Source organism: Astatotilapia calliptera, chromosome 23 (genome assembly GCF_964374335.1).
Source record: "Astatotilapia calliptera chromosome 23, fAstCal68.1, whole genome shotgun sequence".
In the NCBI taxonomy this organism is placed as follows: Eukaryota; Metazoa; Chordata; class Actinopteri; order Cichliformes; family Cichlidae; genus Astatotilapia; species Astatotilapia calliptera.
Window position 1 is genome coordinate 20,721,711 of NC_137443.1, and position 27,753 is coordinate 20,749,463.

Below are 27,753 nucleotides of genomic sequence, written 5' to 3' on the forward strand. Positions count from 1 at the left end.
CCCAATTCACCTCCGTGTCAATTTCAAGATTCTGCTTCTCACTTTCAAAGCGCTTCATAACCTTGTTCCTCCATATCTATCCGATCTTCTTCATACATACTCGCCCCTTCCTACACTCCGCTCTTCTTCAGCTTCCCTTCTGTCTGTTCCACCTGCTCGCCTGACTACCATTAGACTCAGAGCCTTTAGTTGTTCTGCCCCGAGACTTTGGAATGGACTTCCACTTGCTCTCCGGACCGTCTCACCACTTTTAAATCACGTCTCAAAACTCATCTATTTAGAATTGCATACACCTGATCTGTCTTAGGCCATTTTTACCTTGCTCAGTTTTTATATTTGTTTTTATATTTGTTTTTATACTTTTATGACTCTTTATGTCTTTTATCTTACCATGTTTGCTATATATACATTTTTCTTATGTTTTTATGGTATTGTTTACGTGTTACTGTAAGGTGACCTTGAGAGTGTGAAAGGCGCCTATAAATAAAATGTATTATTATTAATAGTAGTAGTAATACAAGGAAAACAGAGAAAACCCCAACAATAAAATGCAAATTTATTAGCCTTAATACAATTTAAACAGGGGTTATAAATAAACTCACCTCGTGTACAGCTGTTCTGAAGGAGGAAATTAGCTTTAGACATCAAAGACGCAGATAATAAACTCTCTGTTTAAAAGTCCTTGTAAACCATTTTCCTACACAACCCAGAATGCACCCTGACAGGTTGGTGGAAAACATCCACTCAGATTTTTTTTATTGCTGCTTTTATTGCATTAATCTTAATCAGACACCAGAGGGAGCCACTCCTACAGCCCAGCAGCATGCTGGGAAGAGGATTTCTCTCCTGGCTGAAAGAAGGATGAAGAAGAGGAGGGTGAGAGGCGCTTGTTTTTTCTTCCCTGCACAGCAATCGAAGAACGGCGTTTGTTTCACTTTTTAAAGTTTAAAATGATTGAAGTCATTAAAGTTCCTCAAACAGCTGGAGGTTTCAGGAAACTCCTCCTCCTTATCTTTCTCCTCCTCCTCCTCTTCCTGATGTGCTGTGATGTCAGAGGCGCTCCAGCATGCAGAGCCGGGTATCGATCGCTCTCATTGATTATTGACCGAGCCTGACGGGGAGCAGGGGCTCAACAGATGTTACATAAACAGTTGTTGAGCGTGTTGGAGGGAAACAGCTGCAAGAGAGCGACGCTGCAGACGAGCAGGTAGGACATCGCTTTTTATTTTACACTGCTGTCTTCATCATCATCTTCAGTAAAACTCACATGTGAAAACACTTCTTTTACACTCATCTACAGTAATGTGAAGCTAAAGTACAGTTAATAAATCAGCATTTATCATGAAATCCTCAATCAAAGCAGGACTTTTATTAATAATAAGTTTAAAAACAGGACTTTTTGACCCATGTGTTATAATATAATACATATATAGGTAATGCTGTAAATACTAGTTAGTACATCTTTAATTTCTTTTCTTTGTGTTTTTTACTTAATTACCAAACCAAACGTTTGTGGGGAATAAATGGAAAATAATTGGGGTCAAGATTTTCAGGGACGCAAACTTTGATTGGTTCCCTCATGTTGGGCTCTGCTGAGGAAGTTGGTGTATCAGAGCTGCAGATCTGAAGGGGTTAAATTCAGAAGAATTTTAAGAGGCAGGCTTTTCATTTCAATCCGTGTTCTTATTTCCCTTCTCCACCTCTCCCCATCCACAGGTCTCCTCTCCTCTTCCTCAGGACCTCTTCTTTTTTCTCCAGAGATGCCAGGGACTCTTCCCAGGTTCCCCAGCTTGCCACGGGGGGTCACCATCACCATGCCAGCACTGCTGAACTCTTTGCCCCGAGGCATCAACCCTCCCAGTTTACCCAGAGGAATCACCATGCCCAGTATGCCCACTCTGCCCAGTTTACCCAGTATGCCCCGTGGCGTGACCATACCCAGCTTGCCCAGGGGGATGTCGCTGCCGAGGGCTGCCATGCCGGCCGTAACTGAGGCTCCAAGGCGGCTGCTGCAGGACTGCTGCTCTGTGCTGGACCACCAGACACCCGGAGGTAACGGATACAGCGAATACACTGGCTGCTTCACATTACGACTCCAACAATGTTTGTGAGGAAGACGTCTTTGAATCAAACAGATAAAGGATGGGTGTACTTTTAAATTCTTAAAACAGAAGCCAAAGCAGAAGTACCTTTAATTTTCTTATTAATATTCCCCATGACCTTGGTAAACACTTTCCTGATGTGTTTATACACTCAGTCCTTAGTTTTGGGTCTAACTAAATAAAAAAAATGAAGTCCACTGTGTAAACTTTGATCTCAATAGAATCAGGAAAGAGGAATAACTGGCTAACAACTTAAGACTTATGCAGGAGACTTAACTGGGATAAATAGATGCAGCCAAGCCTAACAAGAATAACATATAATATTAGGTTTAGTGCAAGTTATTGTTGATAAACAGAGCTTTTAAATTACATCCCACTGTGGACCAACAGTCTGTTGATAGCATTACTTTCATGGTCCAAAGTTCTGGAAATTAGATCATATAATATACAAGATCAGCCCAACTCCTGCTCCGACTCGACTTCGACATTTTGAATGAGCATCTAACACTTAATTATCTTTTCATATTTTTACTGAATATATGTGGATTTTTTTTTATCACACTAGATCTCAACACAACCCAATAAAACTACCATCAGACCGATTGTCTTTTTCAAAAGAGAAAAACATCAAATACTTTCTGTTCTAATACTGTCTTTTTCCCCCACATGGGCTCACTTATTAAGTCTAAAACATGTAAGCAACATTATATTAAACAGCCAGAAAGTGAGCGATAATTTAAGAGAAGAAGACAAATGAATGTCAGTTTCAGTTTTGTTCCCTTTCTGCAGTGAAAACAGAGCAGATGAATGTTTTCAGTTCTGCAGGTTTCTGATATTTATTTTTTTCATTTTCGGTTGGAATGATGAATAAATCCAGAGCAGATTACAGAGCGCTGAGCTGCTGCACATGGCCCGGATCTCTCTCTCTCACTCACTCACACACACACACACACACACACACACACACACACACACACACACACACACACACACACACACACACACACACACACACACACACACACAGAAAAGTCTTTCAGGGTTAAGAGCCTGTGGGAGTATAAATACTACACTGTTAAATCTGTCTTATTTCATTTTAACAAACTCGTTAACAAACAGCATCTTTTTGTTTTATTTTAAATCTTTAATCTGGAGTTAAACAGCTAACATGCAAAAGCGTTTTCAACATTGTCCTCTGACACTTAATCTGACCATCGAGATACGAGCTTTATAACTGACGGTGAATGAAAGGAGGCGGGGCCACATCAGTGTGTATGTGTGTGGAGGATTAACCACAAGTGTGTGTGTGTGTGTGTGTGGTGTATGTGACAGTGTAGATGTGAGCTGAACGAGTCATCCTTATGTACGGTAAGAACAATTCTTTTTATTTATTAAGCCTTATCTCAAAATAAATAGAAATAGATTTAAAGATCAAACAGAGGCATAAATGAAGCTTCACTTAGTCCTGAAAAGATGTGCGACAGTTCACCTCTGCATCAGCTTCTCTCCTCAAATCTACCTGTTAGTCATGATGTCAATGTATTTTAAAGGGACAACTTACTGGATGTGTTTTTTTCTAGTTTAACAGTTTCAAACAAATGTTATGAAGGCAATAATAATAACATTAATAATAATAAAATTAATTACAGCTGCAAGCAGTGATAATTGGGCGTATCAAGGCACGCTGGGATTAAAGTGTTTCCTGTAGGCATGCGGATTTCTGATTGGCTGTTGCAGAAACGTAATGTTTATTACAAAAACTGTGTGACATTAAAGGAAAGCCCGCTAGTTGTTCATTGTGTTGCTGTGAATAATGTTAACATAGTGTCACAGCAGTACCTGATAGAGTCACAGCCTTTAATGTATTGATTGATGTTTTTGGACACGCCCCTCACAAACTGAGACCCCGATTTGAGCAAATTTTTGAAAAATTACTTTTTAAAATAGTATTCGATGTCATTAACACTAGGAAGGCCCAGAGCCCAGCCATTTGGCTTTTCTACCTTTAAAACCCGGAGAGCAGCCAAATGGCTGGTAGGCTTTTAGCTAAGCTTTAGCTTCAGGCAAGTGGAAGCTAAATTGGCTAGTCATTCATATGTAAATTGGGTTGTTACCTGGGAATTCTGGAGGGAGGGGAGTGGGGGTGTGTGGATGAGGGGGTGGGGGAGCTGCTAAAAGCGGTGAGCTTCCTTTTGTTTCATCTTGATGCATTCTCAATCATCCAGGGAAACAAATCTCCAAAAGTCACCAACTTGGAGTGTTTCAGTTTGCCATCTTAGGGAGAAATCAACACACATGGGTGTATGTCCTTTGTTGCTGAGATTTATTGATAAAAACAGTACAAAAAATCAACCATTTGTACACATTTTTACAAATAATTATAAAAAGTGAGTGAGTACATTTCAACATTTTCAGCAATCACTCACAATCCTGGCACTGCCATGGTATCTGTAGTCTGCATTTACCACATGTGTATCTGTTGCAGTGAACACATCGCACAGTGGCATGATTGTTCTTGCAATTGTGTTTGACCTGACACATGGCTCTTTTTCCAGGGCTCGGTGTGGAGGGTTGTGTCAAAGGCAACTGTTCTTTTCTTGCCTTCTTCGCAGCTACATGAGAGTGAGCTAACTCCCTTGCAAGCTCCACCAGGAAGTCCACCCGTCTTTCCTTCGTCCCGGAGCATGCTTGATACAGCACATGTGCATTCAGTGCTGCCATGTCAATCATGTTATAAAACACGGCAACTGGCCAGCGCCGTGTTCCTCTGCGGACAGTGTACTCCCGAACCATCTGGTCCATCTGGACCATCTGGGTTTTGTGCCTCGCCCCGCGCTGAAACACAAAAACGTGCTCCCCAGGATGGAAGCTGGCTCCAGCAGGTTTGTGAGGACCTCAGAGCTCAGCTTCAGGGCCTGCAGGGGGATGTCTGATCACAGCTACAGCTGCAGTTATTATATGATATAGCTGTTTACAACTAACATTTAAACTCTCCATTCCTTCAACCTCTGCTGCCACGCTGACGGCGTATGCGGCCAAACGGAAGAAGACAGTCTATATTCTTAGCAGCATGCACGGCGTGGTTCAGACTGATAACACTACCAAAAGGAAGCCAAACACTGTCACCCTTTACAACAAAACAAAGTGTGGCGTGGATGTGATGGACCAGATGGTTCGGGAGTACACTGTCCGCAGAGGAACACGGCGCTGGCCAGTTGCCGTGTTTTATAACATGATTGACATGGCAGCACTGAATGCACATGTGCTGTATCAAGCATGCTCCGGGACGAAGGAAAGACGGGTGGACTTCCTGGTGGAGCTTGCAAGGGAGTTAGCTCACTCTCATGTAGCTGCGAAGAAGGCAAGAAAAGAACAGTTGCCTTTGACACAACCCTCCACACCGAGCCCTGGAAAAAGAGCCATGTGTCAGGTCAAACACAATTGCAAGAACAATCATGCCACTGTGCGATGTGTTCACTGCAACAGATACACATGTGGTAAATGCAGACTACAGATACCATGGCAGTGCCAGGATTGTGAGTGATTGCTGAAAATGTTGAAATGTACTCACTCACTTTTTATAATTATTTGTAAAAATGTGTACAAATGGTTGATTTTTTGTACTGTTTTTATCAATAAATCTCAGCAACAAAGGACATACACCCATGTGTGTTGATTTCTCCCTAAGATGGCAAACTGAAACACTCCAAGTTGGTGACTTTTGGAGATTTGTTTCCCTGGATGATTGAGAATGCATCAAGATGAAACAAAAGGAAGCTCACCGCTTTTAGCAGCTCCCCCACCCCCTCATCCACACACCCCCACTCCCCTCCCTCCAGAATTCCCAGGTAACAACCCAATTTACATATGAATGACTAGCCAATTTAGCTTCCACTTGCCTGAAGCTAAAGCTTAGCTAAAAGCCTACCAGCCATTTGGCTGGTGGCGGGTTTTAAAGGTAGAAAGGTAGAAGCCTGGGACTGCCAGTGTTAAAACAATTCTGTTTAGAAAAAGTGTTAACATACACTAGCTACCACTTCTTTTAAAGGTTTCTTGATTGCCATGGTGATGGCTCTCAGAAGAGTGTCTTTAACATGTTGGAAGTATGACCAAATTTCATACATGTACCTAAAACACGGCAGCAGGGCCCCTGTGTTGTATAATAAAATAGAGGCATTTTCACAAATCACAAAGTGCAAAATTCTGAGCATGTTAAGCCAGTAGACTCCTTTTCTTCAATGCAGATAGAGTTTTTTCTTATTTTAAGTTGAATGAATGAACTACTGATTTGAGTCATTAAAAGTTGGTTCATTTTAATTGTGTGTGTGTTTCTTTTATTTAATTATCCCTAATACGTCAACTGTTTGTCAATTTATCAGTCAGGTTTTGCTGGCTGTAGTGTTTAATTTACTGAAGCCTAAAATATATTTGTGTTTATAATATCAAATAGTTCAAGAAAAGAGTCTTTGTTACTTTACTTAATTATGTGAGGATCCGTAATCATCTCTCAATGATCTGACAATGACCATTATTCTTATTATTCTTATTAACAAAACAAATAAAAACCAAACATACCACTCTCATGGGATTTATCATGTCATATATTGTAACTAATAATTCATCTGAACAACAAAATAAACAGTAAAAAAAATACAATTTAAAACCAACTCATGAAAAAGCTCTCAGAAAAGTATGATCTGCTGGTTCTGCAGGGTCTGAAGGTCCAAGCATGCCACCTGTCCTGGTTTTTGAGACAGAACAGCATACTCGCAGTGACAGTGCGGATTCTTTAAGCTCTGCTAACTAAAAAACACAAACAATATAAACACATTACATAACAAACCACTGCAGGATTAAGATGTGTTCTCACTGCTGCATTGTGTGTGTGTGTGTGTGTGTGGTGTGTGCGTGCACTCGTAGGCCTGTTGTTGTGAGAACCACATCTTTTTGCAGAGTCTTCACTTTAGGACAGTTTGGTTTACAGATTCAGGTTTGAATCAGGTTTATGTTCAGTTTGTCATTCAGGGGCCTCGTAAAGTCAGGAAGACGAGCGTTTGTGTGTTGTGCTGGCAGCTGACCAGTGGCAGATCTCTTGTCTCCTTTAATCCCCCAAAAGCCGTGACGCCGAACATGGAGAGAGATGAAAATCAAAGAAAATCTATAAACGTCCAGTACAATCCATAAACTCGACTGCCCACTTTAGGCTGTTACAAACATTTTTTAAAAACTCACTACTGAAAACAGGTTTTTATTATAATTCAACCTGCTTTATAACATTTTAAAGAGTTTTTGTGTCTTTCTGTATTTAGTATATTATATATTTACAAACTAATGAAATTACAAAAATTACTCCACAGTTTTCTAGCTCCAACAGAGGCTGAATGTTATTATTATTAACTATCAAAAACAATGGAAAAGAAAAAATTCTCAATTTCAGAATTCCTAAAAAAAGTCCATTCCTTAATAACTCCTAAAAATTGTGACTATTTTAAATCAGAGATCAACATTTTAATTTATTAAAATTATTAGAGGACATTTTAAATATGGAAATGTTTCTCTGAAGCCTGCTGTGTTTCAGACTTTGTTTCAAATACATTGTAACTGAAGGGGGAAATTGAAACGTGTCTCTGTGTTCAGGGCTGTGTGGTTGCTGCTGGGCCCTTCGGCCACGCTACAAGCGGCTGGTCGACAACATTTTCCCAGAAGACCCTGAGGTAAACACCTGTACATCTACACCGCACAGTCTTTACATTTATTTTAGTGCTTCAGTATCAAATGAAATCAAAATCCAAAAATGTCATCTTTATTTCACATATTCATGAAGTTTCAATAAGCTACACAGTAACAACATCTCTGTGTGTATTTGTGTGTGTGCGATCAGGAAGGGCTGGTGAAAGCCAACATGGAGAAGTTGACCTTCTTCGCTCTGTCTGCTCCGGAGAAGCTCGACCGCATTGCTGCGTACCTGTCAGAGCGTCTGACCAGAGAGCTGAACCGCCACCGCTACGGGTCAGTACACACAAACACACTAAAGCCCACACAGATGGCCTTAAAATCATTATGCTAACTAGCAGCTTAAATGAATAAAATTCTACTTAAAAATCATTGAAAAAAGACATTCAGAAGTCAGGATCTAGAGTATCCCTGTAAAGCAATCAGCAGTTCAGGTCTTTTAAGTATTTAAGATCTTTTAAGTATTACAAGCTTCACACTTCTCTGAAATCAGCCCACCATCTCTAGAGGAGTGACTGATCTCAGGGGTTTAAAATATGACACACATGTTTAACAGCAATGGGATTTTTTTTCCCGCCCCTCTCAGGTATGTGTGCATAGCGATGGAGGCGATGGAGCAGCTGTTGCTTGCATGTCACTGTCAGAGCATCAACCTGCTGGTGGAGAGTTTTCTCAGCACACTGCGTCTACTGCTGGAGGCTGACAAACCACACCTCCACATACTCGCCACCAACTCTGTATGTAACACCCTGCAACAGTGGACAGCATTTAAAAGCTTTGAGATCTTGGTAAAGTGTTCATGGGTTTGCAGTAAAGGAAACATTTACTAATCACAAGCTGCAGTAGTGATGTTAATTTGTTAATGGTTATTTGTTCATTTGACCATTCACCAGTCTTTTAACATTCATTAAGTTTCATGTATTATGAGGAACTGCAAGCATTTCATCTAATGAAGGAATGTAAAATCTCTTAATGAATTTTACAAAGTAGAAGTTGTATCACAGTAGGAATGTTTCTCGGAACTGTCAATTAAAAGGTTAATTAATTATCCATAAGTTTAATTAATTTATTTGTTTTTTAAGTAGATCTAAGTTCAAATTAAAGGGCAAACTATAAGTAAAATTTACATTTGAAATTTCTTTTAATACTCAAAATTGAGCAGTTTTACTTCTGCTTCTAAATTTGTCATGTGTAGTTGCTTTTCAGTGTGTTTTGATTGATTAAGAGGCTCATTTTGTGTGTTGCGTAGTTTGTAAAGTTTGCAAACATCGAGGAGGACACACCGTCATATCACCGGAGCTACGATTTCTTCGTGTCTCGCTTCAGTGAGATGTGTCACTCTGATCACGAAGACCTTGACACCAGAAACAAGTCAGTTCTGAGGTTTAACTTTGACTTGATACGAACTCACAGACACTATTTAAGAAGGGTATACAATTGTGAGTGCCAGAACACAAATAATCAACAATTTTAGTAATCAACCATTTGATTAGATATGTAAGCATCCTCAGGTTATGCCTTTTCATATGTTAAATTTTTTTTATATCAGCAAATTATTGAATAGTATTGATGATTCATGCACGTTTCTCTCTGTATAAGAGGAATATTGTGGAATAATCCAAAATTATGAACATAAAACAAACATCAAAACAAAACTCAGCTCCAGAGTCTGGAGATGAACGTGTACTTAGTGTGTTTGTGGGTAAACTTATGAAGTTTGTGTGTGTTTAGGATCCGTGTGTCGGGGATCCGCGGGCTGCAGGGCGTGGTGAGGAAGACGGTAGACGATGAGTTGCAGGTGAACATCTGGGAGCCGCGTCACATGGAGCAGATTGTCCCTGCCCTGCTGGTCAATCTGCAGCAACACTCACAAAACGACAGGTATAGACATGTATTAATGTTAACACTCTCGTACACCTACACGTTTTACTGCTAGATAAATAAAGTGACATCTGTGTTTAGGATTATATTTAAAAGCACTGCCGTTGGTTCCCACATTCAGCTGGTGACATTCTGTTCTAAACATCAGCTAATTTTGAGATTTTGTAAAATTGATAAGAAATTTAATACGTTTGCTATGCTGTTTATGGTGCTGTTAAATCATGTGGTCAAATAAAACAAAGCCAAAAGTCACTGAAAGTACATTTAAACAGTTAAATTACTCAGAATATTGTATGAGATTTGGTTAGTGGCTTGTTTTCAGCATTTCCCTCTTTGTTCAGCGGATCTCCAGCAGAGCAGACAGAGGTTTGTTTCAGGGAGCTGCTGTGCCGAGCTGCTTATGGACACATTAACAACGCTATCAAACCAGTACTCATGTAAGATATACACTATATTTATAGCACAATAGTAGTATTACTCCTTACGAAAGCAGAGTGCTTTATATTAAGTACACAGAAACAGATTAACAAAGATTTAATAATTTCTTTGAAGTATGGAGTCAAAACATCAAACACTCAATCAAAATAGATAGAAAGAAAGTATCTAACTTCCTTCGACTCTATCTGCTGATATTTACACATATTCATATATAATACTGTTGGACTCTTTGAAGTTCAAAATGATGCTTATTTATCTTGCACATACCTTCATGCTCAACCTCTGTTTATTGTTTATTCTGAGTAGCTGTACTAATAGAGGTCAAAATCAGTAGTAGCAGCAGTATTTGTTTAGTTTCTAGTATATATGATATGCTATAATAATAAATCATTACATACAGATTGCTGGACTGTCTTTCAGGCACCTGGACAGTCACAGTCTTTGGCAGGGACGAGGGTTTGCTGTTCAGTGTTTTCAGATCATCATGTACTCTATTCAGGTTTGTTATTACACTGATAATCCTGTATATACTGCACTATAGTAATAGTTGTCATTTCATACAGCAAGTTAAATTAATACATTTAAATTACCTCAGCTTGAAAGTAACATATATTTAAATGCCCTTCAAAGGAACTTAAAGGAAATACTCTTTGACTGTATATTTAAATATGTATCTGTAGAAAGAATGAACTTACTTATTTTAACTGTGTGTACTTAATTTGAGTACTTTAGGACGTGCTTTAGCTTAAACATAATTACTTTATTCAGTTTAGTTTTGTAAATGTATGATAACATAATTTTAAATAAAATTTAACTGCTGTTATATTTATGTAACAATAATGTCAACTTAATTATGTTAATTTCTTTCTTAATTATTAGAAAGTATTGTAGTATTTAATATTATAGTTTAAGTATTGAAAAATAAGAATAACAAGTTTAACCTAAGATTAACTTAACAAAATGCATTTGTTTAAGCATTTAAGCACAATTACTTAATCTTAATCTTACTGTAGAGTAACTGAAAGTTAATTTAAATGTATTTTCAACATAGTTAAATCTACAAAGTTGAACTAATAATTATTATTTTAAGTACAAAATGTGGGAAATAAATAATAATAAACACTGCTAATGGTACATTCCTTTTACTCATCCTACATTTACCTCTAAAGCACTTAACTGTCCCCAGCTGTACTGGCTGTATTACGTGTCACTCCACCTGTTATTCTGTAACTGAATTGAACTCTTGGTCAGTCCCAGCACTCCCATCTGGTCATCCAGCAGCTGTTGGGTCACCTGGATGCCAACAGCAGGAGTCCAGCTTCAGTCAGAGCTGGGATTGTGGAGGTCCTGTCTGAAGCAGCCGTTATAGAAGCGACTGGATCTGTCGGTGAGCCTCCAGCTCACACACACATCTGTTTATATATACACAGAAATGCTTAATGTTACTTATACTGTACTCTGCAGGTCCCACAGTGTTGGAGGTGTTCAACACGTTACTGCGACAGCTCAGGCAGAGCGTGGACTACCAGCTGACTGGTTACTATGACAATGGTGGTAAACATAAAACCAGCTCGATTGAAGAGAAAAAACTGCAGGACGCCGTCATTAAAACTATTGGTGTGTTCATGGTGGTATTTTAGCACTTTTTTGCATTAAAGGTGACAAACTTTTCTTTGTACTTTTCATTTTATTTACTTCATTTGAGCTGATGTTACCTCATGACATTTCAGGATCCTTTGCCAACACACTGCCTATTTACCAGAGGTCAGAGGTCATGCTGTTCATCATGGGGAAGATTCCTGTTCCTGGTATCTACCCAGCCTTGGGTTCACCCAACTCCGGGTACCATTCACATTAACTTTCTGTGCTCTCTATTGCTTGTAGTTAACACTGTACTCACCTAGTATTTGACAAAATACTTGTAAAACACCTTAATTTTGTGAAATAATATTCTTGACTCAGGTTTGAAGGCAGCAGGATGATACAGGTGATGCTGCTGAAGTCTCTCCTACAGGTGAGGTCTCTTTAAAACCCTCCAGCTCTGCTCTTACCTTTTGAAAGCACACAGTTAAAATGATAAAGGAAAACCTGGAGAGTCGGTGAAGTGCAAATTTACAGTGGATTTTGAGATAATCAAAATGAAATGGTGTTTTGTTTATTGGTTTATCAGATAAACAGCAGTTGATTCTACACTCGCTGATTAAAGTTGTATGACTGAATAAAGCTGAATAACGTATGTCTCCAACAGTTGATTCTGTTCATCTGGACGTAGTGTTTTGTGGGAGAAACGTTTCGTCACTCATCCAAGTGACTTCTTCAGTCTCAGCTGACTGCAGGTTTCTCTAATCTTATAAACAGTACATTTGCATAATGACTGAAACCAGCCCACTGAAGGAACAATGGGCTGGAAGGTCAGTTCCTTAATCTTAACTATGCAAATTCTCATGACCATTGATCAATTGACCACTGACCAAAACCCACTGATCAATGGCCATGAGTACCATTCACAGAGAGTTGGGGAATGGCTACAATCACAGCATTGTAAGATGGTGAAAGATGTACCCTTAGGCCCCCTCCTCGATTCAGAGATGGTCTTTCCCTTTTCACGTAAATGGCCTCCTTGACTCCGCACTCAAACCAGCGTTCCTCCCTGTCCAGGATGTGTACATCCTCATCATTGAAAGAGTGTCCACTGGCCTGTAGGTGTGAACAGACTGCAGAGTCCTGGCCTGACGAGGTAGCTCTTCTGTGTTGTGCCATCAGCTTCGCCAGAGGTTGTTTGGTTTCCCTGATGTATAAATCCTGGCAATCCTCCTGGCACTTAACAGCGTGCACTATGTTACTCTGTTTGTGTCAGGGACTCGATCCTTGGGATGGACCAATTTTTAGCACAGCGTGTTTTGGGGTTTAAAAGCCACAGACACCCGGTGTTTAGAAAAAATGCGTCTCAGCTGTTCTGATACTCCTGACACTTATGGGATCACTACATGTTTTCGCTTAGGCAGCGGTTGTCCTTCTCTCCTAGATCGGCTGGAGCTTTCTTTTGGCGCCTTCCCAGCTTTGACAAAAGTCCAGATGGGATAACCACATTTACTCAGGGCCTTCTTGATGTGCTGTTCTTCTGCCTCCCTGGACACTGTGTCTGTGGGGATGGTGAGATTTGATTTTCACCCAGGTGTCATCCACATATCTGAACCAATGGCTTGGTGGTGTTCCAGGGTAGGATCGCAAAGCCCTCTTTTCCACTTCTTCCATGTACAAATTGGCCATGATAGGTGAAACTGGGGAGCCCATGGCACACCCATGTTTCTGCCTGTGGAACTGACCCTTGTATGTGAAGTAGGTGGAATGAAGACACAGTTCCAAAAGCAAACACACTTGGTCGATGCTGAGAGTGGTCCTCCCACAAAACGCTACGTCCAGATGAACAGAATCAACTTTTGGAGATTTACTTACCTGGATGATTGAGCATGCATCAAGATGAATAACGTATGGTTCAAATAAATCAGAATTTACAGCACTTGAGGCTCATCTTTGTAATCTTTGAAGCTGTATTCATGCAAGCTTAAATAACATTTTCCTGTCAGTCTGACATGCTCGCTGTCCCTCCTCTGTGCCTCAGGTGTCAGAGCATTACGAAAGTAGCAACCTGCTGACGGCGCTGCCCTCGTCTTTCCTGGAGCCTCTGCTGTCCTTCACGCTGATGGAGGATCCGGAGATCCGCCTGCTTGTTCTGTCCATCCTCACCTCGCTCATTGACAGACGCCACAACGCCTCCCGGCTCACCACAGCCAGGTCACACTTCCACAGAGACAACACCACTACTACCAGAGACTAATGACCCATGTGGAGAATAATGAGTTGTAAAGAGCTCCACCCTGTGGCAGGGGGATGTCACTGCAGACCTGCTGATTGTCTTTAGCTTGTGATGAACATAATGTAAATACTTCCACTTTTCTCTCATTAAAAGATGATCTGCAATAATCATTTTAAAGGAGGATCACATAGCATTGTTGGTCATTCTAAAAAGGTTGGAGGCGTTTCAGATTATTTAAACAAAGATACTGCTTTACACACATTTTTACAACAGGCTTGAAAGAATCTGTGAATCTGCCTTATAAGACTGTTGTTCAGTCTCTACCTTAAATTCAAAATTAAAGTCATGGCCAGATGCATTTTATTTAAAGTGCTCCTATGGTTCCCTCATCCATAGAGCCCGCATGGCTGTTCATTTTGATCCTACCATTGTGGATTTATTATAGCAGAAAACTGAAAAATAGCATTTGTCTAAAGGCGTTAACTGACCTGTTGAGGATCGATAAGTTATTGGTTATGTGTCTACAGTGTGGCATTTGATGTCTCATCCTTGGAAATGAAAGAGGACAGATGCTCTCGACAGGACAACCTGTTCATGAGGAAGGTAAGCTCACATCATCAGAGACACCACGAATGATGTCACTAGTTCGGAGGTTCGAGGTTGGAAGAATTTATTTCAGAGATTTACACCAAGATTTGATCAGATGGCTTTTAAAGGCAGGGATAAAACGGGTGGTCTTAAGTGTACATCATGATATTTGCACATTTCAGCATGATGTGTTTGTGTTCATGCAGCATGCTCAGCGTCTCTACAGACACGTCTACCTGGCCTCTAGGGAGGAGAACAGTGGACGCAGCCACTACCAAGCCCTCTTCACCCTATTGGCTGTTCTAAGTGTGGAACTGGCCAATGAGGAGGTTGTGGTGGATCTAATTCGACTGATCCTGGCTCTGCAGGTAGGCAGAACCTCTGTGATATGATTTAAAGGCCCGTGTAGGGGCAAAGCTTAGTTTATTAATGTTGCAGTGTGTGGTGTTTACAATAAACAATAAATAAAATAGCACATTGCTTCTTCCTCTCCCTTTAACTTTCCTGTGATTGGCTGCACAGGAGATGACTCTTTCCAATCAGGAGTGTTTGTCAGTGTTTAATCGCTGTGGGATCCACGCCCTCTGCGCCGCCTTCCTCAACCTGCTGTCACAACTTGGCCCGCCTCCAACACTCCACCAGCACATCACTCAGGTGAAGTCGGTGTGTGTGTGTGTGTGTGTGTGTGTGTGTGTGTGTGTGAGAGAGAACATGAGAAACAAAGGTGTTTGTTAGCACAACATCACAGACTGTGTGTTTGTTTTGGATCTTCAGGTGATAGAAAGTCGACAGAAGGATGCTCCTCACCTGCTGCCCGAAGTCATGTTTTGTGACAAACCCAGGTAGAGCGAGAGGCGCACTAATTGATTGTATTAAAACATTATAAAATTTAAAACTTTAGTTAGAAATAAGAATAGAAATTCAACCAGACACCCACATATTTACATAATCGAAAAGCAGAATAAATATTGCCAGGTTAGCCCCATTTTAAAGTTAAAAAACAAATAAAATATAGTATTTTATGTTATTGAGTTATGTAATTACACTTTACTAAAGTGTTGAAACTCTAGTAGAAAAAGCATAAAAACATCAACTATTAAACAGTACCATGCTGACCTTATATTGTTCTCAATATTCTTAATAATATACTTGTTATGGTTGATTCTGGTAACTCGCAGTATAGACAAAATCAATCCAATCAATCATGCAACTAGTCAGCTCACGACTGTGGCAACTGTTCCTCCTACATATTCTCTGATCCGCTGCAAGCCGTGGGGTTGCCAAGTGCTGAGGCAAACAGTATGTAAACATCACTCTGCTCACTCAGTAACTGCAGGGCTCCTAGCATTAGCATCACCACAAAAGTGTACACCAAGGGCTTCATAGCACAGGTTTCTGTTGTCAAGCGGCTCCTGTAGGTGTAGTGTGCAGGTGGCCCAGTTCTTCTGTCCAATGTACATTTATACAGATTCAATTGTTTAGCTTGGTTGTACCTCAGCTTTGTTTGTCTAGCACCAGGATTTTTAAAGTCTTGGTGTTATAACTTTGTGTGTGTGTATCAGACTCCCAGAAGGTGAGCTGAAGGTGGATGAAGCTTTGCTGTTCATCCAATCAAAGATCTGCGAGGCCCTGGCAGGAAGCAGCTACAGCGCACACTGTGAACGCTTCAACACACCGTACACACCTCAGTTAACAGGTACTCAAACTAGGGTGACCAACCATCCTCTTTTCCCCAGACATGTGAACTTTTCACGTTCTGTTCGGGGCATCCGGGGGGATTTTCAAGATGGATGAAAATGTCTGGGTTTTCCTATAGGCCTATAGAGGACCCATATGTGCAACGTCATCCTTGAACTGCTGTGTTGTAAGTGGTTGTTCCGTGCTCACAGACGGGACAGAGTGCAGAGCGGCGTGTTGAAAAGATGCCAAAAGATGCCAAAGCGCAAGTGCATCTTTTCAGACAAACTGCAAAAGAAATTTCCCTCGTATCATAAATGGGAGGCGTAGTGCACTGTGTGCAGAGCTGGCACTTACGTTTGTGTGTCTAACAAAGGTGACGGAGATCTTGTTGCTTACATGGACACAGAAAAACATAAAAAGGCTGTGCGAGGCGAAAATTCATCTAGTAAGTTGATGGAGTTCTTTGTTACACCTGGGAAAAACGAGGATGCTGTTGTATCTGCAGCAGAAGGTGCACTGGCATTTCATACTATGAAGCATCACAATAGTTACAGATCCATGGATTGCACTAGTGTGTTGCTTAAAAAAAAAAAAAAGCATTTCCAGACTTTAACACAGCTAAAAAGTTCAGCAGTGCCCGCCAGCTATTGTCAATGGTGTGATAGTGCTGGATTCAGTGGAAGTCACTCTTGAAGCTCTTTCTCAGACTTAAGTAACCAAGGAACAGAGAAAATATTCCCAATCATACTTCGACTGGAAGAATGGTGGCGTGCAAACAAAATTAATTGAAGTTAGAAACGTCAAATGAGACAGCAGAAACCACTGCACAATACCTTACTGGTACCTCACTGGTAATTTTTCTTATACAGATGAGGCATTATTTCTGTAACATTATTTAATTCCAGAGGTTTTTAAGTTATTTTCTTTTGCGCTTGTTGACTTGTAAAAGCCTATAAAACATTTTTGATTTCAACATTTATTAACAGAGAAGGCATCTTTTAAATATGTTAAAAAATACTTTAAACAAACAGTATTATTAAAATTCTTCATGACTGGGCCAAGTGTCCTCTTTTTTGGAAATCAAAATATGGTCACCCTAACTCAAACACACCCTTAATATTAAATCAATTTATCAAAGACCCAAAGCTTCACACGGGGTTTTTATTTATGTCATTTTATGTAATTTAGACTTTGTGTTTGGTAGTAACTAGTATATACCATACTCAGTGTAATAATATATAAAAGTAAGTAGAAAGTAAAAGCAAGTAAGTAAAGTTTAAGTAGAACTGTCTTGAAAAATAGTAGTTACGCAGTACTTAACAATGATTGTTCAAGATCCCAGTATGGACTGTAAATAAGAACAAACGATCGAAAGCTTTGTTGAGAAGCTGATGGTAATGTTTCTCAAAAACTGCAGGTAAATATTTAATAGCAGTGGGTTTGAGGGTCCACTTTAGCAGCAGTATGAGTGCACTGATAGAGGCACCAGTCTCATATCATTCAGACTGAATTACTGTTTTATTGTAGAAGAGGATCGTCTGTCTAAGAGGAAGAGCATTGGAGACGCCGTCTCTCTGCAGGTGGACATGGACCTTCCGTTCTGTCCTGATACACCACAGGTACCCATCTGCTGAATGTACCTGTCCTTTTGTCCATCGCGCTGTTTTTGTGTCTGATCATATCTCTGTGTGCAGAAACCTCAGACTGAGCACATCACCTTTGAGACGCTGAAGAACGCCATCGGTAGGCCATCGATTTCAAATCAATAGTTTCACATGATTTACTTGTGAACATCTAGGAAATATTCTTCAAATTGTCCCCTTCAGCGTATAGTGACAATGACTTATTTGTATAATTTTATTTTCATTAAAATTAGAATTTTAACAATAAAAAAACCCCCATTTAATTTAAGCCACGTAAGTGAAACTGTTAACAGTGAAATTCAAAGTGAAGCACTGGGTTAGCGTCAACAAAGAAGATCTGTCTTTGATCTGGTTTTTCTTTCTGTCAGAGGACAGAGGCGTGGTCGAGGAAGAGGAGAGGAGGAAGCGGATGGAGGTGGTGGAGAGGTTTCAGACAGCTCCCTTTGAGGAAATTGCTGCCCAGTGTGGAGCCAGGGTGAGCAGCTTATTGTACTCTAACAAAGCAGCTGAAAGCACCACACCCACGCCATCGATGTGATTCTCAGCCAATAAGAGCTCACTTTAGTTTAGTAAAGTTGTTAAAAAAAATTTCATCTAGATGAAATGATCTGTCTTGATGTGATTAAAAACTGTTTTTTAAAATAATGCCTTTATTTGTCTCTCCAGACATCGTTGCTTCAGTCCAAACTCAATCAGGTCTTTGAACTCATCATACGTCCTCCTCCTTCTCCCTCTGGACATTCGGCACCTCGATCGACTCCGGTCTATGAGATGAAGTTTCCTGACCTCTGTGTCTATTAAAGACATTCAGCAACAACCTCGTGATGATGTTGAAGCACTTTGTTTGGTAAAGAAACGAATCAGTGGCTGTGAGGGAAAGAGTTTTACATTTTAGTGATTTAGTGTGGCTGTTTCCTTTATAGCTGTCAGATTTGATCTTTTTGTATTAGAAATGGACTGACTCAGTGTTTGACTTCATATTTCCCAGTCTGCCCTTCTGTTTGATCCTCCAGTCATGAGGTGCATCTGTACACAAGTATTGTTAATGGTTAAATGATGCTGCACTAAATAAATAGTACATGTTAATTTTATCGTCTCATCTTATTCACACACAGCAGACCTCTCGCTGTGACAAGCAACAGTTTGTTTTCATTTTCATTTGTGCAGCCCTGCCTTATTTTGAAGGTTCACACACAATTGATTTGTTTTTTTCTGTGAACCAAGGCTTCTACTGTAGCAGTATTGAGTCATAGACTTGTTTATGTAGTTATAAATGTTATACTTTACCTAAAAATGTACGTACAGGTTGTTCTGAGGACAATAGCTGTTGTTTTTTTTTTTTTAGATTAGTTCAGTGATTCGTATTTCTTCCATGACGCTACATGCTCTTTTTTTTAGCACTTACCTTTTCTTTACTTTTTTCTGGCCCAATACTTTATATTGGTCATTACGTATTAGTTTAGGAGTTTTGTTTAATGTGGATTTTTTCTTAGCAACCTTTTGTCTTTTTATGATTTCACTTTCTTTCTTACCTAGTCTTCTTCTTCTTCTTCTCCTTCTTCTTCTTCTTCTTCTTCTCCTTCTTCTTCTTCTTCTTCTTCTTATTAGCCCTTTAGAGCTTAAACCATGTAGTAATTGACAGAAAATGCAGTTACCATAGGGCGAACTGGGGTATACCCTGTACAGGTTGCCAGTGTCTCACAGCTGCTACATATTTGCTCTGGCATTTTTATTTTTTACAATATATTGCTTAAAAATGTTTAATTGATTTTGTTATTTTGGGGGGAAAAAATCCCACTGATCATAAAGGGTTAGTGCCACCATTGTAAGTTCCTGCTTATTTTATGAGCTCACTTTATTCTGCTTGATGGACACTCCTCCTTTTCAAGACTGACATGTAAAGACTTTTCACGTAGAGCATTTTCACCTATTTCAGCAACTGACTTCTATTAAGATTTATCGCTGTTGTTACTCCTTCTTTGAGGAACTCAAAGTGAAGTTTGTTATTGTGGATGTGGATCACAGGTAGCAGGTGTCTGGTGTAGATGTGCATGTGTTCTGGATTCGTGCATTTGTGTAGAGAAAAGATGTATCTTGTTTTGCTTGCAAATAACTTTTTATAACTCATTTAATAATTAAAGTTATTTACATATATCAATACATATCAAAACATCTTTCTCAGACTCTTCCCCTCTCCATCACTCAATCAGGATCATGTAACAGATGGCAGTTTCAGAGCTTTTTTATTGGTCACTCTGTTAATGGGAACTCTTTGGTGTCTAATTGCCTTGGAAAACGTTTCCTCCTCCTGTCACTCCTCTCTCCACTGCCTCATCCTCTTCTCGTCTAGTCTCACTTCTGCTGCTGTCCTTCTTTGTTGATGACGTTCTTGAAGAGCGTCAGCAGTGGCCTCTGGCTGTGCTCGTCCCAGCTCTTCATGAAGCCACCGTAGCGTTTGCTGGTTGGCGGGCCGCTCCAGCGGAAGTGCTTCATCTTATACGAGCCGTCTTTCTTCTCCTGCACCCCGTTCAGGAGCTGCTGCTCCTCCTCCGCCTCCTCGACCATCTCCTGAGCCTTCTCTCCTTCCTCTGCCAGCAGCTGATTGGTAAGCTCTCGTCTCCTCATCTCTTCGGGGAAAACTTCAGCAGACTCCTCCGCCACGCCGTTGGAGGTGTACACTTTGACGGGGCGGCGTTTTCGGCCAACGGGCTTCCCCCAGCGGAAGTGCTCCATTGAGTAGGAGCGCTTGGCCTGAGAAGAAAGTGAGGAGGCGTCTGATGGGACAGCGGGCTGGAGGTGGGCGTTGCCGGGGATGACAGGGGTCTCGGCGGTGAGGTCAGAGTGACAGAGCTGGATGCACTCCTGCAGGAGAGAAAGAGAAGAAAACGTGAGCTTCTGGGTAAAAAAAAAGAAGAACCTCCCATTAAATCAGGTCTGAGTGAACAGTGTGTTTGTGCGTTTACCATCATGTTGCTCTCAGAGCTGAGCTCCTGGCAGCTCGGATGCTCCCAGCACTGGCTGACTACTTCTCTGGCCCCGCCCACTACCACTAATGCCACCAAAAGCCACATAGGACACATCCTCCTGTTGACCAATCAGAGAAAAGCACAGACAGAATGTTAAAAAAAACCCTCATGTATACATTTTTTTGTTTCATTTTTGATTTGACATATTTTTATTTAATTTATGTTACATTAACACTACATATATAACCATAATGTGACTTACAGAGTAGGTATACAAAACAGATATCACTGTGAAATTGATCAAATAAATAAATACATCCCATGTACATAAAAAAAAATCATAATAAAGGGCATGAAAGTACCTGTAATCTCTTTAGCAAAATACATTATATTGGGTTAAACAACACATTACCATTGACTTTATATAAACTTATGCAAAGTTACATTAAGTTTATATTTTGTTGATGCCAAATCCTTGTTGTCAGTTCTGAGATGAAGCAAATGTCTTTTTCTCACAATTTATCTTAAAATATATTACTCAGTATTTGTTTTAATTTTTTTTTTTTAGATCCAAGTCTAATAGAATTGAGTCAATCATTAGAAATTCATCATCTGTGAAGAACTAAAAAGTAAAAGTTAAAAAATGTAACAATAAGTGATTTTCAAGCATTTTAAGCACTTATTAATTTTAATATCATTATAAAAAGTTATTAAAGAAAATGATGATTCTCACCACACTTTTCTGCACCTCTTCGTCCTCTTATTGCTGGTGTTTTCCCGTCACTCGGCCGCTGGATGGAGGTTTTTAGCTGTTGCTCTCTCCTCTTCTGTCGCTTTGACCAGCCGACTGATTTTTATATCCTGCCAGCCAAGGACACGTGCATGCAGATAACGTCATCACCAGCATTTGCTCCTGCTCGCAAACGTGGACTGTTTCTAGAAAACGGACAATTCCATGTTTTCCCGCCTCCTCCTTCCTCCACATCAACCTCTCCTGCCCCTCAAATATTCACATTTTATATGGAGAAACTGTTTTAACTTCATAACCTCAGCTCTTCATTCTTTTTCAGGTTTAAATCTTCCTTTTGTGAGCATTTATAAAAAGATTTCCAGCAAAGTTCAGTTTTATATTCACAAACTTCAACAGCCTGTATTTTTTAATGGCAGGGTTTTATGATTTCTGGTTGTTTATTATTTTTTATATATCTTAAGATTCAAGATTCTTGAATTTTTCTTGAGAAAATTGGATAAAATATAGACAAATTCACCCTTAAATTGAGCTTAAACTTTGCAAAAACAAAACAAAACACACATTAAATCTAATAAAGACTTTGGGGGAAGAGGAAGACCAACCGCGTAAATATTGGCTTAGCACCTCACTGCCACTGTCGTGTGCTAAATGTCAGATGGCAGGTTTGGCAGATTAACATTGAGGTGCCATGTCATCATTGGAGGGAAGACGGGAGTCAAACCTGCAGGTCAGGGTGTACAGTTTCAAACTCGGGCAGCTGCTGCAGCATCACCCCTTTATCTGAGCCCTCAGCGGCACTAATGATGATTCTACAGAAGGTTTTCACCGACAGCTGGGGAACAGACGTGAACATTAAAGCCTCTACCTAAGGCCTCAGGAAGTTTCATTTCAATGTCTAGAACTTGGAGTGGTTTTTAAGCTCAGCATAGACTATACATAAAGACTACATATAAAGAACAAAAACAAACTTCTGAAGATCTTCTTTTAAAGAAGAAGCCTGGACAGGCCTCCCTTTTAGACTCTATTTCAAATTCAAATTCAAATTCAAATTCAAATTTTATTTGTCACACACACACAACCATACACAGTATGACATGGGGGTGAAATGCTTGTAGCTGTACAATGCCCGACCATTAAATGACAGGAGAAAAGTTTTACAATATTTACAATTTACAGTTTACTACAAAAATTTACAAATTAACTTCGGAATTTACAGTAAAGAATGTGCAAATAGCAGAAGAGATTATAAAGATAAGGATTATAAATTATAGGAATTATAGGATTATAGGAAATGTGTGGTGGTGCGTGTGGTGACGAGTGTGAGAGTCCAGTCTTATAGTGACGTGTTTGGGAGAGTCCAGTCCTACACCTGGTTCAGGGCCCGAATAGCCTGGGGGAAGAAGCTCCTCCTCATTCTCTCTGTTTTGGCCTTAAGGGAGCGGAAGCGCTTCCCAGACCTCAACAGTGAGAAGAGTCCATTGTTGGGATGGGAGAGGTCCATCATAATCTTCCTGGCTTTGGACTTGCACCACTTGGTGTAGATGGACAGCAGGTCAGGGAGCTCTGATTGAATGATGCGTTCTGCCGAGCGCACCACCCTTTGCAGATCTCGTCTGTCCTGCTTGGTGCTGTTCCCAAACCAGGTGCAGATGTTTGCCGTCAGGACGCTCTCGATGGTGCAGGAGTAGAAGTTCTTGAGCACCTTCAGTGGCAGATGGAAGTCTCTAAGTCTTCTGAGGAAGAAGAGACGCTGACGGGCTTTCTTAACCAGGGTGTTGATGTGACAGGACCATGACAGGTCCTGAGTGATGTGGACACCCAGGTATCGGAAACTGTCCACTCTCTCCACTGGCGTGCCACTGATGATGAGGGGTTTGTAATTCCACGCCTGCTTTGTAGTGAAGTCCACGATCAGCTCCTTAGTCTTGCTGATGTTTAGGAGGAGGTTATTCTCCTGGCACCAGGTCTCCAGGTTCCTAATCTCCTCCAGGTAGGCCGTCTCGATGTTGTCAGAGATCAGGCCCACAACAGCAGTGTCGTCAGCAAACTTGACAATGGAGGTGGTGTCGGATGTGGTTACACAGTCATAAGTGTACAGTGAGTACAGCAGGGGGCTTAAAACACTGCCCTGAGGCACTCCAGTGCTGAGTGAGATGGAGGGGGAGACTTGTTTTCCCACCCTCACTGATTGGGGTCTGTCTGTGAGGAAGTTGATTTCACCTTTTTATTTCATTTTTTTGTTTTCTCCGCATCTGTTTAGAAGTTTTCTGAAAAGATGTACATGTAGTAGCCTTGAAGAAAGTAGAAATGTCATGTAGAAGTCGCCTTTCTTCGTGTCATTAAGAGATCTGCACTGATGGTCTAGTTTTCCTCAAGAACCAGCAAAAGCCTCTTTTTGGGGTTAAGGCTCTGCCCATCTAAAGGCTAATTTTAACTTCATCCAATGTCTTATAAGGGCTGTTCTTCTACTTGCACCTGCTCTTTGATGCTATCTTTCCCCTGAACAGTTTTATTCAAGGCCTTTTAGGGTTATGTGTAGACTGGGGATGTTTTACTTTTTGGAGGCCTTTTGGAGCCTCTATAAGAGGTTTCTGTTAGATAAAAGCCCTGATGTAAAGTTATATATATCCACTTAATACTTTTCTACAAAGCTGTAACTTCAAAGGAAGCATCTTCTAAACAAACCTAAGCTTTGAATTTTGAAACTTGGTTTATAACCAATGCTCAGTTGGTACTAAAGAAAATAAAAACAAAATAATTCGAAGGAAGAAAATACCCCCATGCATCACACCACCAGCAGCCTGAACTGTTGATAGATGGCGGGATTGATCTATGCTTTCATGTTCACACCAAATTCTGACTCTACCATCTGAATGTCACAGCACAACTCGACACTCATCAGACCAGACAACATTTTTCCAATTTTTTGTTGTCCAGCTGTTATGATCTTGTGCCTACTGGGACCTCAGCTGACACCTGGTGTAGTCTACCTGCTTCAAAGTTTGACATGCATTCAGAGATGCTCTTCTGCACAATTACAAGTAACGAGTGGTTATTTGAGTTACTGTTGTCTTGCTATAAATTGGGAGCAGTCTGGCCATTCTCCTCTGACCTCTGACATCAACAAGCCATTTTCACCCACAGAACTGGATATTTTCTCTTTATTGTTCTCTGTAAACCTGAGAGATGGTTGTGTGGGAAAATCCAAGTTTCTAAAATATTCAGATCAACAACCATGCCACATTCAAAATCGCTTAAATCACCTTTATTCTACATTCTGATTTGAGCTTCAGCACGTTTTCTTGACCATGTCTACGTGCCTAAACAAATTCAGTTGCTGAAATGTGATTGGCTGATTAGATATTTGCATTAATGAGAAGTTGAACAGATACACCTAATTAAGTGAGCCTCACTTTAGAGCTACATAGTCATATTTTGTCAGTCATTTGGAAACTCACACATCATTGCAATGCTTATATTTATTATTAAAATAGTTTTGGTACAATTTTTACTTTTTACTTCTTTCACATTTATAAAGCATAGAAAATAGAAAATAGGCCAAATTCTGCTGGTGATAATTTTGTATTTCTGATATTTTTTTGTAAATTTCACATGTGAAAATGAGGACTTTACATTTGTAGCTCATATATTTTATTTTATCCTATTTTTTGTTAGAACTTCTTCCGGAGCTATAGGGAATTCTACTTCAGGTGATTCAGATGGTCACTTGTGCAAGGAGCTATTCATTTTGTTTTTCTAATGGACTGATTGAGCTACGTTTGGAGGCAGGCAGGTAAATATAAACCCATTAGACGGCTGCCACAGCCTTGAACATCCATTCAAGCCATTACACACAAACACAAACACACAGGTATATTCAGGAAGAAAGAGGTAATGGCAAAAGTCAGATGAGCTGAACTGAAAGAAAATACCCTTTTAATGACACATCATTGGAAGAGGAAGCTCTCTGCTCACCTGCTACAGTCATGACATTTCTGTCCATGCGTCTAATAAATATTTTCTCAAAGCATTTATCATTTTCTATGTCCTGACTTTTCATTAATATAATAATAATAATATCAAAGCCTTTATTTAAAATGTGAAAGGTAAAGAGCTATAAATAAAAAGAAATTAAGAAAATTGGAAGCAGAGTTCACAAAAAGAGCAAATGTTTATAGTACCCCAGTGAGGATTGGCATGTGAATTAGCCACAGTCCAATGAATTATATTAATAAGTATGGAAATCATTTCAAAATAAAACCTTTGGGAGAGTAAAGGAAAATAATGTCAGCGGCAGGTAGAAAAGCTACAGTGATACAACTGAGTGTACATCTGAAGACTATTTAGACTCTGTGGTTGTACCCAAACATTACACAACATTACACTACTTATACTACCACTAATAATAAACTGACCTTTACTGAATAAAATCTGTGCAATTTCCCTTTTAATATAACCTGCACGTTGAACCCAAGCATCATATTTTTGGGACTAAGAGAATTAAAACAAACACTGTGGTCAGCAAACTGATGCCAAACGCTTCTTCTTTTGGCCACCAGGGGGAGACAATTCCCCAGAGTCAACCTTACAGTCAAATGACTATATTTTATTTCAATATGAAATATAAAGACAATAATGAATAAAGGTTTGAATTTAACACTTAAACTTACTATAGTAGCACTGTTCTCTAATAGCTGTTTGTTCTCAGCTCTAAGCTCCAACTCCTACCATCTGAGAAAGCTACACTTAACCTACAATCATTTTGGAGAGGCACAAGTGAAGCACCTGTCTGCAAAACTGGTAGATGCACATTGCCAACTGGACAATCTCAGGCATCGAGACACAAATTGCAGCCATTCTCCTGTTCAGCAGGTAGATGTGAGAATGTAGCTCAGTGATCTTTGACAAAAACTGTCAAACTGCACGGCAGGAAAAAAAGAAATATTAATTAAATCATATTAATGGGACAGTTTCAAAGTCAGCACATGGAATTCAAAAACAGTTCCTGAAATTAAATTATGATTCCCTTTCATCCCCACGTGCAAATACAGAGTTATATTTGGAAGGTAAGATTTTGATATTACTTTGTTTTATTTTTTTATATAGTGTCTTTCAGTCTTCATTTTTTTAAATCTATGCCCCTTGGTATTCAGTTACTTTAAAAAGAAATGCATTCATGACTATCACAACTTCACAGTTTTTCTTTTAGTTTTTACAGCACATTTTGCTGTTGCCAGTCTAGAGGCTTTTATTTTAATACTTAATTTGTATTTTATCTTCCCACAGCCCAAAGACTCGCAGTTAGTGGGTGTAGGTTAATTGGGGATTCTAAATTGCCTATGGGTGTGAATGTAAATGTGAATGGTTGTCTATCTCCCTGTGTTAGCCATGCAACAGACTGGAGACCTGTCCAAGGAGTACCCCGCGTCCCCGCGACAAAGACTCCAGTCAGGCCCACTAGAACGCCCTGAAAATGCATAGATTTTGAATTTTTCACTGTATTTTCACATATTTTAAGCCTTTCCTATTAATAAAGAACCCCCATTATTCATTTTACAACAGAAATTAAGTAAAAATTAAGTAACAGATAAAAAGTTTAAATGACAGACATTTCCTGTTTTTTCACTATCTACTGTATTAAATTGTGTTTGAAACAAACTCTCATTCTTCGAACTAATTTGTAATTTTAAATGTTAAACTATTGTTTGATTAAACATCCAGTAATAATACAGAAAATATATATATTAACAAAGCACTCATCATATCAGGTCAGGACTCAAAGCAAAAAATAAAATCTTTATTCAGGTCAAGTGGTAAAAGGCCAAATCCAAGTCAGTGGGTGAAAACTACATCTTAGAGGTAATTTAGAAAACCCAGAGGACACTATGTCAGCAAAGCAAATGCTAAGACAAAGAAGGAGCAGTATATGCACAGACTGAGGGCTGACTGGGAATTGGAAACAGGAGAAGAAAATAGAAATCTGAAAATACATTAAACCTAAAAAGCCCAAAGTGACCTGAAATAACGTGGACGGAAACTTAAGAATAAAATACTGTGAAAAATCATGAGAGTGAACACGAACACATAAGTGCCTTTCATCTGTTTATCATTTGAAGCCATCTTTTCAAAAACTCCTCGGTCACTAAAATCCAGT

General features: G+C 39.8%; 2 protein-coding genes across 2 annotated transcripts; one reads left to right on the forward strand and one right to left on the reverse strand.

The window, feature by feature from the left end:
- Positions 1 to 888: 888 nt before the first annotated feature.
- LOC113015518 (protein EFR3 homolog B-like) lies at positions 889 to 18,968 on the forward strand. Its single transcript, XM_026157507.2, has 23 exons — positions 889 to 1,207; positions 1,717 to 2,052; positions 7,740 to 7,816; positions 7,984 to 8,111; positions 8,422 to 8,572; positions 9,085 to 9,206; positions 9,567 to 9,716; positions 10,058 to 10,153; positions 10,575 to 10,653; positions 11,406 to 11,541; positions 11,619 to 11,771; positions 11,885 to 11,996; positions 12,117 to 12,168; positions 13,777 to 13,949; positions 14,499 to 14,574; positions 14,766 to 14,927; positions 15,082 to 15,213; positions 15,334 to 15,401; positions 16,122 to 16,255; positions 17,767 to 17,858; positions 17,934 to 17,982; positions 18,251 to 18,357; positions 18,549 to 18,968. The coding sequence occupies exons 2-23, from the start codon at positions 1,761 to 1,763 to the stop codon at positions 18,681 to 18,683; spliced, it is 2,676 nt and encodes an 891-aa protein (XP_026013292.2). The 5' UTR covers positions 889 to 1,207; positions 1,717 to 1,760; the 3' UTR covers positions 18,684 to 18,968.
- A 1,140-nt stretch (positions 18,969 to 20,108) lies between these two features.
- Positions 20,109 to 21,711, reverse strand: LOC113015545 (pro-opiomelanocortin-like). The gene is made up of 3 exons (XM_026157554.2): positions 21,582 to 21,711; positions 20,846 to 20,966; positions 20,109 to 20,744 (listed from the first exon to the last, which is right to left on the reverse strand). Exons 2-3 carry the CDS (start codon positions 20,960 to 20,962, stop codon positions 20,235 to 20,237), a joined length of 627 nt encoding a protein of 208 aa, XP_026013339.1. The 5' UTR covers positions 20,963 to 20,966; positions 21,582 to 21,711; the 3' UTR covers positions 20,109 to 20,234.
- Between the last annotated feature and the right edge of the window lie 6,042 nt (positions 21,712 to 27,753).